General features: G+C 32.8%; 1 protein-coding gene and 1 long non-coding RNA gene across 2 annotated transcripts in view; one reads left to right on the plus strand and one right to left on the minus strand.

Annotated features, from left to right (window-relative positions):
- SAMTOR (S-adenosylmethionine sensor upstream of mTORC1) overlaps nucleotides 1-12,230 on the plus strand; it is an 89,162-nt gene that overhangs the window by 30,153 nt on the left and 46,779 nt on the right. The window contains exon 3 of the mRNA XM_072964650.1: nucleotides 7,285-7,455. Coding sequence (XP_072820751.1) covers nucleotides 7,285-7,455 — 171 coding nt within the window. The remainder of the gene's footprint in view (nucleotides 1-7,284; nucleotides 7,456-12,230) is intronic.
- The window catches only part of LOC140697368 (uncharacterized), a 53,123-nt gene continuing 51,372 nt past the window's right edge, over nucleotides 10,480-12,230 (minus strand). The window contains exon 6 of the long non-coding RNA XR_012074330.1: nucleotides 10,480-10,715. This is a non-coding gene — a long non-coding RNA (uncharacterized lncRNA). The remainder of the gene's footprint in view (nucleotides 10,716-12,230) is intronic.

The following is a 12,230-nucleotide window of genomic DNA, read 5'->3' on the forward strand; positions in this document are numbered from 1 at the left end:
CTAAAAATGACTGGAAATTTTTCATTTGTTTATATGGTCTGGAACTCTTTAAATAGTTTTGGGATTGTCTAATTGGTACTTGTGGGTTTTATTTAGAGAGGTGACTGATGGCATGGAAAGGTGAATGCCATTGAAAGAATTTATTACTTATATTTACTGAAAAAAGTGGGTATGCCATGTCACCCAGGGCCATAGGGGAAGCACCACATTTGGTCAAGAGGCGGTAGCAGGAGTGAGGCAAAAGAATAGACCTGATCAATTACGGGGTTTCTGTGGAAAGGCAAAGCAGGGCAGAGTAAATAGTATGGTATTGGCTAGTTTGAATAATTTTGGTGGGCTTTGGGGCATAGGAGCTGTCCCTGACTGCGTGGTACTCGGACCTGGGTTGATTTAAGGCAGGGGAAACATTGACTTGTGTGAGAGTTAAGTGAAGGAAATGGTTGGCTTGCATGTGAGAGGTGTGCTCCCAAGTAAGTTGTTTATTACTTTTAGGAATTAGCTAGCCTTGGGAGAGGCAGTTTCTCCCTGGGTCTGTAAGTCCCTCCAAAATATCAAAACATGTTAGATACAGAAAATCAAAAACATGATTAATACAGGGGTTATTTAGTTTTTTAAGTCTTGGTAGAATTCTTCGTTTGGTACTGATGCTTTTTGGTGAAGTAACTCTGATAATTTTCTCTTATCTCATCTACGAATTTTGGTTTCGTTTGAACTTTGCATTTCTACCATTAATCAAGAGTCAAGTTTAATAAATTTTCCTATGTTCCTATATCTTATTTTTAGTGTACTTACCTAGAAAAATGATGTTTCATCCAAGTTTTCAGCTTTATTTGTATACTTATGCAAATTAAAGAACCAGTTTGTGAATTTATTTGCTGGTTCTGATTTTTCCTGTTGTAAGTATCTTCTTCCTTTCTTTTGGTTTTACTTTTTTCCCTTATCCTTTGAGTTGGATTTTTTTTCCTTCATTTGTATTGATACAAATATTAAAGTGTGTGAATTTTCCTCAGGTCACTATTTTAGTTGCATTTCTTAGATTCTTACTTGTGGTATTACTGTCTTTTGGTAGTTCTATGATTTTTATTAGTACTTTTCCTTTGACTCCAGAGTTACTTACTTTAAAAAAATTGCAGGTGAAATGGGTTTTTTAATTTTTTGTTGTCATTAGTTCTAGCTTTATTGCATTGAGATTGGATGATTTTTATCTGTATTTTTCCCCTATGGCTTTTACTGTGGTTTTCTTCATGGTTTAATATATATATGTGGTAATTTTTGTGAATATTCCACATGCACTTTAAAAAAAGCTATACTCTCTCTAATAGAAAGAACAAAGTTTGTTGTGTAGTGATAAGATAAACCTTGTTATGCTCTTTAGGGCTTCTGTAACCTTATTTTTTATTCATTGACTTGATTCAGAGTAGTGTGTTCAAGTTCTTTGTTTAGTTGTGGCTGTTTCTCCATGCATCTCATGGAGTTTCTGCTTTGTGAAGATGGCTGCTATGATAAATGGCACATAAATATTCATAACTATTATATCTTCATTGGGAATTGTGGCCTTCAGCATTATAAAGTATCCTTCTTAAATTCATTTCATGCTTTTTATTCACTACCAGCCTCTTCACCAACATTTCCCAGTCTTCTCATAGATCAAGTTCATCTTCCAGTAGATGCAACTATGATGTTCTATGAGTTCTTACATACCAAAAGCTGTTTTCTATAGTTTTGTTGTAAGAGGCACAACTTGGCTAGATATAAAATCCTTGACTCACACTTTCTTTCCTTTGGTTTTGAAAAAAATGTTGCTCTATTTTAGTCTTATTTTATATCTTGTTTCCCCATTTACCCTCCCACCCACCCCACTCCCACCTTCTCTTTTCACTCTCTACCATTTGAAAGTCAGTTGGAGAAACCACAAGACTCTTGCTCCTGAATGCTTCAGTGTGCATCATAGTACTTAGTTATCCCTCTTTGGTCTTCTTTAATCTAGGAAAATTCTCTAGCCTGTTATTATTTTTTGGTCTTTTATGACATGGAAATTTTTATAAAATCAAAATTGTGTGGACTCTCTGAATTTGGATTTGTATGGTTGTTTCTTTGTGATTAGACTCAAGTTAAGCATATTATTAGCAAGAATATTACATGGGTGATACTGTATCTTTCTCAGTGTACTACATCAAGAAGCACATGATTATCTATTCTGAGTTTGTTTTTTTCTTTCAGATAGTCTTTATTTTTCCAGAACAGTTTTATATTCACAGCAAAATAGAGTAGTAAGTACAGGTGGCTCCCCTATACACCACCCCCGCACAGTCACACCACTATCAACATCCACCCAGAGTGGTACATATGTTACAGTTGATGAACCCATACTGACACATCATTATCATCCAAAGGCCATAGTTTACATTAGGGTTCACTTCTGTTGTTACATATTTTATGGGTTTTGCAAATATATAATAACATCATTGTATTATCATACAGAATAGTTACACTGCCCTAAAAATCCTCTGTGCTCCAGTTACTCATTTCTTCCCCTCCCCCAGACCTCTCCGGCCCCCAGCAACCACTGACTTTTTTACTGTCCCTATAGGCCTGCCTCTTCTAGAATGTATATAGGTGTAATCACAGTATTTGGCCTTTTCATATTAATACCTTTCACTTAATATGCATTTAAGATTCCACCATGTCTTTCTTGGCTCAGTAGCTTATTTCTTTTTAGTGGTAAATAATATTCCATTGTCTGGGTGTATCACAGTTTGTTTATCCATTTACCTACTGAAGGATATCTTTGTTGCTTCACATTTTGGCAGTTATGAATAAAACTATAAATATGCATGTGTAGGTTTTTGTGTATAAGTAAATTTTCAGCTCTTCTGGGCAAATACCAGAGTTTAATTGCTCGATTGTATGGTAAGAGTATGTTTAGTTTTGTAAGAAACTGCCAAACTGTCTACCAGTTACTGTACATTTTGCATTCCCAAGAGCAGTGAATGAGAGTTCTTGTTGCTCTACATCTTCACCACCATTTGGTCGTGTTAGTGTTCTGGATTTTGGCCATTCCAGTAGTTTGTAGTAGTATCTCATTCCTGTTTTAATTTGCATTTCCCTAATGACATGGTATGGAGCATACATCTATTTGACATCTATATACCTTCTTCAGTGAGGCATTCTGTCCAGATCTTTTGCCCATTTTTAGTCAGGTTGTTTTTTTCTTAAAATTGAGTTTTAGGAGTTCTTTGTATACTTTGGATAACAATCCTTTATCAGATACATCTTTTGCAAATATTTTCTCCTAGTCCATGGCCTGTCTTATTCTCTTGACATTGTCTCTTGCAGGGCACAAATTTTTAATTTTAATGAAGTCCAGCTTCTCAGGTTTTTTTTCCTTTTATCGATTGTGACTTGGTTTTGGCAATGACTTTTTAGATGCAACACCCAAGATCTCTAGATTTTCTCCTAAGGAATTTATAAAACTCTAAGAGTTTTATAGTTTTGTGTTTTACCTTTAGGTCTGTGATCCATTTTGAGTTAATTTTTGGGAAGGGTGTAATGTCTGTGTCTAGGTTCAGTTTTTGGCAAGTGGCTATCCAGTTGTTCCAGCTCTATTTATTTGTTGAAAAGACTCTTTTCTCCACTATATTACCTTTGCTCCTTTGTCCAAGATCAGTTGGACACAGAGTATATTTATGTAGATCTATATCTGGGCTCTCTATTCTGTTCCATTGATCTATTTGTCAACTGTTTTACACATTGTCTTGATTACTACTCTAATAGTAATAGTATAGTAATAGCTTTATATTGAGTCTTGAAATCAGATAGTGTCAGTCTTGCAACTTTGTTCTTCAATATTGTGTAGGCTATTCTGGGTGTTTCGCTTCTCCATATACACTTTAGAATTCGTTTGTTTTATCTATAAAATAATTTGCTCTGATTTTGATTGGGATTGTGTTGAATGTATAAATCAAATTGGGATTGGGAAGAATTGCTAGCATAGTGACAGTATTGAGTCTTCCTATCCATATTCATAGATTATCTGTCCATTTAGTTCTTCCTTATTCTCAGGTTTTTTTAGTTTCAAATTTGAAATGTTCTTAACATGTCTACATTCACTTAACTATATATAATTAATATTGAAATGTTATGTTAAATTTTTCTTCTCTTTTATTGCTTTTTGTTTTCTATTTTTGAGAATTTTCATCCACTGAAAAGCTTTGATTGTCTTTCTCTTCCTTTCTAATAGGAACTTGTATGTTTGCTGTGTTCATTGGACATTTCTTCTATGTATTTTGTTATGTTGGAATATTTCTAGATATGTACGTTAGGGTTTGGGTAGCTTACTTTATTTCTAAATTCTGGAGAACCTTGCTAGATTGCTACAAGTATGAAAGTGGAATTCCTTTAATAAATGCTTTCCTCTTTTTGGCTGATCTACGATTTTTAATAGGTTTAGCTTATAATATCTCAGTATGTTCCTTATCCTTAATTGCTTCATTTTTTCCCCTTTATCAGTGTACCTCCAGAGATAGCCCCTCTATTCAAATGTCTCCTTTCCCCCTCAGAAACAATGTCTCCTCAAGGCACTCACCTTTGGTGACAGCCCTTCCCATATACTTTCCAAACTCTTTCCTTTTGGCCTTCCAGTGGCTAATGCTTTGATTCACTGCATCCCAAATCTCTTCTTAAGATTTCTCCACTTAGGGTTGAACTCCCTCTTGGTGGAGAAATAATATTACCTGCTTTTTGCCACCTCTAAGACCTCATCATAGCTTCCTCTCTTACGCAGTTTTCATCTGACTCTATACTTTGGTAGCTCCATAGCCAACTCATTCGGCCTCAGATTTTTATTTCACAATTACATGTAAAATTAGATGCTATTCTCTGTTTCCTAGTTACACCATAGGTATGAACTGTGTGTATTTTTATTTGTCCTTCCTAATGATTTGTCTGTTTTTCAGAAGTTGTGTAGAGAAATTGGGATTTAGATGGTTGTTGTTATCCCATGAGTATCTGAAATTCTAGCTCTTCAAGTATTTTGCTGCCAAGTTTCTAGATAACTATGATATCGAACCATATAAAATTATGATTTTTGTGGCTTAGTAGCTATTGAATATCAACAATTCTATATGGTTCCACCTAATAGAAAGGTAAGCAATTGCTTTACCTTTGTGTTTCATGCCTTAGAGGAATGTTATATGATAGAGGTATTATTTTTAGTATTAATTTCAAGGTGATTAAAACTATTTTTTATCAACTTTACTAAGGTTTATTTACAATAAAATACACCCATTCTATTGTACAGTTTACTGAGTATTGATGATTGTTTACACTTACGTAAACACCACCACCACCACTGTCAAGATATAGAACATTTCCATCACTTTAAAAAGCTCCAGTGTACACCTTTGTAGTCAGCCCTATCCTCCACTTAAGGAAGCCACTGAACCACTTTCTGTCATTAGATTAGATTTTGAAAGGCCACATTCGTAAATTGGCCTGCCAGTCTTGCATGATCTGAGGTTTGTTTACTTCTCCAGTGTCACCTGGCTATCATTCCTCTCTATATGTGTGCTGGGCTTAGGGCCTTTTCACTTGTGAGTCCATCTCTCCATTTTCTATCTGACAGTTTAATTTCACATGCCTTAAACTGATGTCCATCTCTACAGGATCCATAATGTTTTTCTCTTCCATGTCTTTGTTCATCTGTTCTCTCTGCCAGGAAAGCACTTTCCTCCTTAAATTCTTCCTAGCCTGATTTATTCCTGCTCATCTTTCTAAAATCAGCTTATATTACTGATTTTAGATTGGAGTAGATATTTATCAATTGTATTTTCTTTATTGTTATGTAATTATTTGTCTCCTTCCCTGGTTTGAGGTCCTTAGGACAGCTGTGCCTTCCTCAGTTTGTGCCTGGTGCAATGATAGGTACTTAATAAATGTTTGATTAATAATGAATGAGTTTTAACTTCTGTATGTAATTTGAGTTAAAATTAAATCTCTGTAAGATTAGTTAAAGAAGTCTTAAATAGATACTTAAAACTGAAATTGAACTAATAGCATCCTGTAACTGTGAGGAGAAAGGGGCATTGTTCCCTTAGACCATAATTCTACTTGCAGAAACCAGTATTAAATTAATTTTTCAGTTCTTCTCTCTAGCCATGTGTTTTTGGAACTGCACCAAGTAATGTCTATGGGGAAAAATGGTCTAGCTTTGTTCAGAGTATGACCTATATGGAATAATAATTGGTTTATTTTAAGAATCCAAAAAGAAAGAAAATTTATTTAGCTTCCATTTACATTCACTTTAAAAGTAGCTTTGATTAAGTATATCAGTTAATTGTTTAGGTATGTATCTCCTGTCATATTGTAAGCTCAAGGGCCAGAGACAGGTCTCACCAGTCTTTTTTCCTTTAAGTTTCTTGGCTTTAATAACTAATAAGTGTTTTGAGTTGATTCTATGGTTCATGTCTGTTATTCTATTACATAGTCAGGCATGGTATCCTACTATATTCACCCTAAAATTATATTAGGTGTGAAGAAAATTGTTATGCAAGTCATCAGTTTCTGATTCGGGATAACAATGTAATACAGCTAAATCATATGAGCTTAAAATAATACATCTTGAAAAATCTGCATTTTAATATTTACATTATAAGAATTGGGACAAACAGGAATGTCTCTTGATGGACAGGAATAATTTCCATGTGTGATAAAAACTACTATTATGTTCAAATCTTTGTTCTCTCTGAATGTTTACCTTTATAATTTGATAACATTTTTACCTGAACTAGATTTTCGCGCCCTTCTTTCAGAGCAAATAACATGATTCTTAATATGATGGCAACCTGATTTTGTGACTTTGGTTTTGTAAACCAAGAGTTGACCTGAAAAACAACTGTCTACTAACAGCAAATCTGGCTCAGAATTAATTGGTATTTCTGTTCTTTTTGGATACCGTCACCAAATAGCAGTGTTATCTAAGGTTTTCTGAAGGAACTTATGTTTTTGCTAAGAATAAAGTTCAGAAAAACATACAGGCACATTTGTACTTCTAAAAAAATACTTTTAATTTATTAAACATAATCTATGATCATGTTTTGTTGTATGGTAATTTTAAAAACTTTGAAAGCGCTACAGGTGCTCAAACTTATTTCTATGTGACATTTTAAAAAATAGGAATCTATAATTAGAAAGTTTTCCATTTTGATTAATAAATGCTAATATTTTCCTATTTTATTTTATATTCATACCCATTGTTTTAAAATATAACTTTAATTTGCCTTGTAGTGTATGCAGAGAATATTTCCAAAATGGTGGGAAGAGAAAAGCACTTGAAAAAGACGAAAAAAGAGCTATACTCGCCACTAAGACCACTCCAGCCTTAAATACGCATGAATCTTCTAAACTTGAAGGTCATTTAACCAACCTCAGCTTTACGAACCCTGAATTTATAACTGAGTAAGTACACTTTTTCTACTTAAAGTATTAACATTATCTTGGATAGCTGTGCTAATAATGTACAGTAGTGCAATGGTGGGCACCAAGTAGTGGACAGTTTGCTTGCTCCTCTGATAATATGTTAGGCTGAGAAATGCAGATTTGTAATATTATTTGGTAGAAAACTAGCACAAAGTGTAAGGGATATCTGGAAAACCAGTAGTTCTATAACAGATTGTTCTCACTAAAAATGACAAAGAATCATTTATAAAATGCTATAGTAATTATTCTTATGGTAGTACAGAGAATCAAAACAGCAAAATTCAGTTAAACTAAATTTAAAGTGGCTATCTACTAATAAAGAAATAAAAAATAAGGATAAGTTGGAAGATTATTAATAGAACCAATTGCTATTATTTTATTATCAATATAAAAATATAGTACTGCTAGTGCTATATGTATGTGTGTGTATATATATATATATGCATATAGGCACAAATTTTATTTAATAAGTACATAAGTATTTCCCCAGTTTTATTGAAATATAATTGAGATTAACATTATTTAAAGTATACAACGTAATGATTTAATATATGTACATATTATGAAATGATTACCACGGTAAGTTGAGTTACCCATTACCCATCTGTCACCTCACCTAGTTACAAATTTTTTTTCCTTATGATGAGAACTTTTAAGATCTACTCTCTTAGCAATTTTCAAATAAACAATACAGCACTGTTAACTGTAGCCATCATGCTGGACATTACACATCCATAACTTATCTTATAATTGGGAGTACCTTTCACCTAGTCTCCTACCTCCAAATCCCTAGCTCTGACAATCATCACATAGCTGATTTCCGTTCCTATGAGTTTAGTTGTTTTCATTACTACATAGAAGGATGAACACTGTATTTGTCTTTCTGTGTCTGGGTTTCTTCACTTTAGTGTAATGACCTCAGGTTCATCCACTTTGTTGCAAAGATAGAATTTCCCATTTTTATGGCTAAATAGTATTCCATGGTGTGTGTGTTATAATCTAATTAATGATTAATAATATTAAATTTATGTATATACCCTAGTACCAGAATAGATTTGTGGAATTGAGTAATGTTTTGTTAATCTCTGGAAAATGTTAAACTAATAATTCTAGAAACATTCCTGATAGACATGGAAAGCTAACCATGAAAATAAAATAAAATTAACTTCTTAAAACAGTTTCAAACCTATAGATATCAGCATAACATTACCTTTGGTTACTTTGACTTTACACCATGTTAAAATATTATCTAGTTAGCTATAAGCAATTTCATTTAAAAATTAACATACCTTTGATTAGTTTTGTAGAAAAAGATCTCTACCTTTATTCAAAGATTACTACAAAGCTGACAGAGCATAATGATTAACTAAACACCTTATAGCTCAGGTGTTACGAACATTCTTAAATGTTTTTAAAATACTGACCAGTATAAGAAAGTATATAGTTACAGTGCTATCAAAAACAGGTACATATGGAAAATATCAACCCTAGAATTTCTGTACAGTTCTTTTTTATAGTCTGTTTCATTGTTGAGATTACCTTGTTTGTTGAATCATTGTCATCATATTTTCCTTTAATTCTTTAAACATGATTTCTTTTAATTCTTGGAACATTTTTGTAATAGCTGATTTGAAGTCTTTGCTCAATTCAAGATTTGGGTTCAATCAGAGTCTTCTTCTGTTTACTGCTTTTTTTCTTGCATATGGACCACACTTTCTGATTTTTCTCAGTATGTCTTACAATTTTTTATTGAAAACTGGCCAATGTCTTTTTGATAATATATTGTAGAAACTCTTGTTCTGGATTTTTTCCCCAAGGAGGGTAGTAGTGGTGGTAGTAGTGTTATTTTTTTTAGTAATTTGCCTGTGCTTAGTCTGTGGGATCTATTCCCCTGGTAGTTTGTACATTACTGTTGTATTTATTTTCTTTTAGGCTGGCTTCCTAGGGTTTGCACTTGTATCTGCATAGATTAGTGGTCAAAGATGGGTAAGAAGTTGTGCTCAGACACCTCTCCAGCCAATAAGGCTTCCACCTTCTGCCAGTGGATATGTGTTGATTTGGGGGAGCATTTAAAATTCAGGCAGATTTTAAGTCTGCATCAGTTTTTGCCTACCACCTGGCCTTTGTGCATCTCTCGTGCAGGTATGTTCTTTTTGGCAGTTGCAAGTGTAGTAGATTCTCTTTCTGATAAATTACTGCAGTATTATAGGAGGCTATATTTGAAGCATTTTCCCTTTCAGAACTTAACTTGGACTTCTCAAAAGAATTGATACTCTGGTACCAATATCAAAACTTTTTATACCTCTGTTATAATACTTATCATGGACTAAAATCAGTATTGTATATTTTTCTAACTACAAATGAAATAAGATCACAGTGTGAAAATTTTGGATGTGGAGAAGATTATAGATGTAGAAAAATGATTACTCAGCCCTAGTTACATTTAGGTACATTTCATTGCAGTTTTTAAAATAGGCATTGTTTTCTTACACAATGGAGACCGTGTAGCATAAAATTTTTTCTGTAAACTGTTCTTCCCATGCTATTTAAACACTCATTCTGCATTATACTTTATTATAAATATCTACCACTGTATGCATATATACCTGAGTATAAAGTGACCCTGATACAAAATAATACTCAGTTTTCCCAAAGAGAATCTCTCTTATACATACACACTTTCCAAAAGGTAGATAAAATAGTTAAAAGGTTAGATGTTTACTCTTTGTTTATAGATATCATTCTATTTGAAGATACGTTTTTCTTTGAAGATCAATAAAATTGATAAACCTCTGACTAAGCTAACCAAGAAAAAAAGAAAGAAACAAATTACTAATACTAGAAATGAAAGAAGGGCCATCACTGCTGATCCTGTGGACAGTAAAAGAATAATATAGGAATATTATGAATTACTCTATGCCCCAAAATTTGATAAGTTAGATGAAATGGACCAATTCCTATAAAGGCACAATCTACCAAAACTCATACAGGAGAAATAAAAAATCTTAATAGGTCTGTTTTTATTAAAGAAGTTACGTCAATAATGAATAGTCTTCCAAAACAGAAAGCATCAAGCCCATTTGGTTATACAGGTGGAATCTACCATTTAAGGAAAAAATGATGCCAGTACTCTACAATCTGTTCCAGAATATAGAATCAGAGGGCACACTTCTTAATTCATTCTTTGAGGTGAGTAGAATATATTTTAAGATGCTGAACCGGTCTTCCCATTTCCCAATCTAAATATTAAAAGAGAGGAAAATCATATGAAGTCAGAAAAATACAATTCATTTGTGATGTTCTAATACTTGCCATAGTAGAAACATGGCATACATGCTTTCATAATACTTTCTAAAATCCATGATAAACATAGGTAGTTGGTCATTGGATCTTTCCTACAGAGCCTGGACTTGACCTCAGAATCCTTTTAACAGTACTCTAGGGAAACATTAATAGTTAATCAGTTAGTATAAGAGAAGAAACTCATTTGCCATTTATGCCATTATCATTGTTATAAATAGGACCACAATATTAAGTTTCTTAGCAGCTAAAACAAGGCTTTGAATAGACTTATTTCATTATTGCCTTGTTTTGAGAATTGTCTGTTTATGTCATTCAGTCACTTAAGTATTGTAATATTAAGTGTATCAATTTGTATGAGCTCTTTAGTACTTAGAATATTATTTGATATTTATAGTTACTGGAGTCGGGTCTTTAACACATGCTTCATGGGTAGAAGAACAGCCAGATGGATGGATGGAAGGAAATGAAAGAAGGAAGGACATATTTAGGACAGTAGAATCATGTTTTTCTAATCATCTACTTGAGATTTACTTAATTGGTAGAGAAAGGGGAAGGAAGAGGTAGCACTGAGTAAAAGGAAAGACTAATAGATGATCACTGCCAATCCAAGAGTCTTAATATAGGGCTTACCTCCATTCTGCCTTAGGATGTAAGATATTAGACATATTCTTAAAAGGTTTGTGGTGGAGAGAGAATGCAACATATAATTAATAGGTAATATCTAATAAAGAGGACCTGATTAGACTTATTATTGCTGGTTTTGAGAGTTTGGTTTTTAATAATTAGTGGTTTTTTAAATACCATTTTTAATTTTCTTTCTTTTTTAAAGTTTTAGTTAGCAGTTGAATTCTATTCATTTTCAGCATTCTTTGTACTTTCATTGGCTTTTAATGTTGAAAGTTATCCTAGTAAGTAAAAGATGTTACAGTAGTAAAGGAGGAAGTTAAATGTCTTTTGAACATAATTCAGTATATAAATCAGAAATATGTGTTTCAGTAGTGATTTTCAAGTTTTTTGCTTTTAGTTTGAAATGCATTATGTATTAATCAAGTGATACACACAAAAAAGAGATGTATACACAAATATAAATTTAACCTGAAAGTAATTAAAATTCTTCACTTACATCACTGAAACATTAATAGGAAAAAATTATGATCACAGACATCAAATCTGGAGTTTTAGTAATGTTATCAAGATATTGTCCCATTTAAAGTCTTGTATATTGTAATTTTTAAAAACTATTTCTACAGAAACAGTGTGTATCAATAGCAATTCCAATACGTAAAGTTTTCCTCCTTAGTTTTTCTTAATTTAAAATGTATATGTTAAAGGTTATGAATAAACTGAATGCTAATAATACATGCCTATCAGTTGCTTCTTTCTAAAAAGATAGTTCTTTCCTAATTTTAGCACTGGCTCAGAGAATAACCTTGGGGAAATATCTAACATTC

The sequence above is a fragment of the Vicugna pacos genome, chromosome 7 (genome assembly GCF_048564905.1).
Source record: "Vicugna pacos chromosome 7, VicPac4, whole genome shotgun sequence".
Taxonomy (NCBI): Eukaryota; Metazoa; Chordata; class Mammalia; order Artiodactyla; family Camelidae; genus Vicugna; species Vicugna pacos.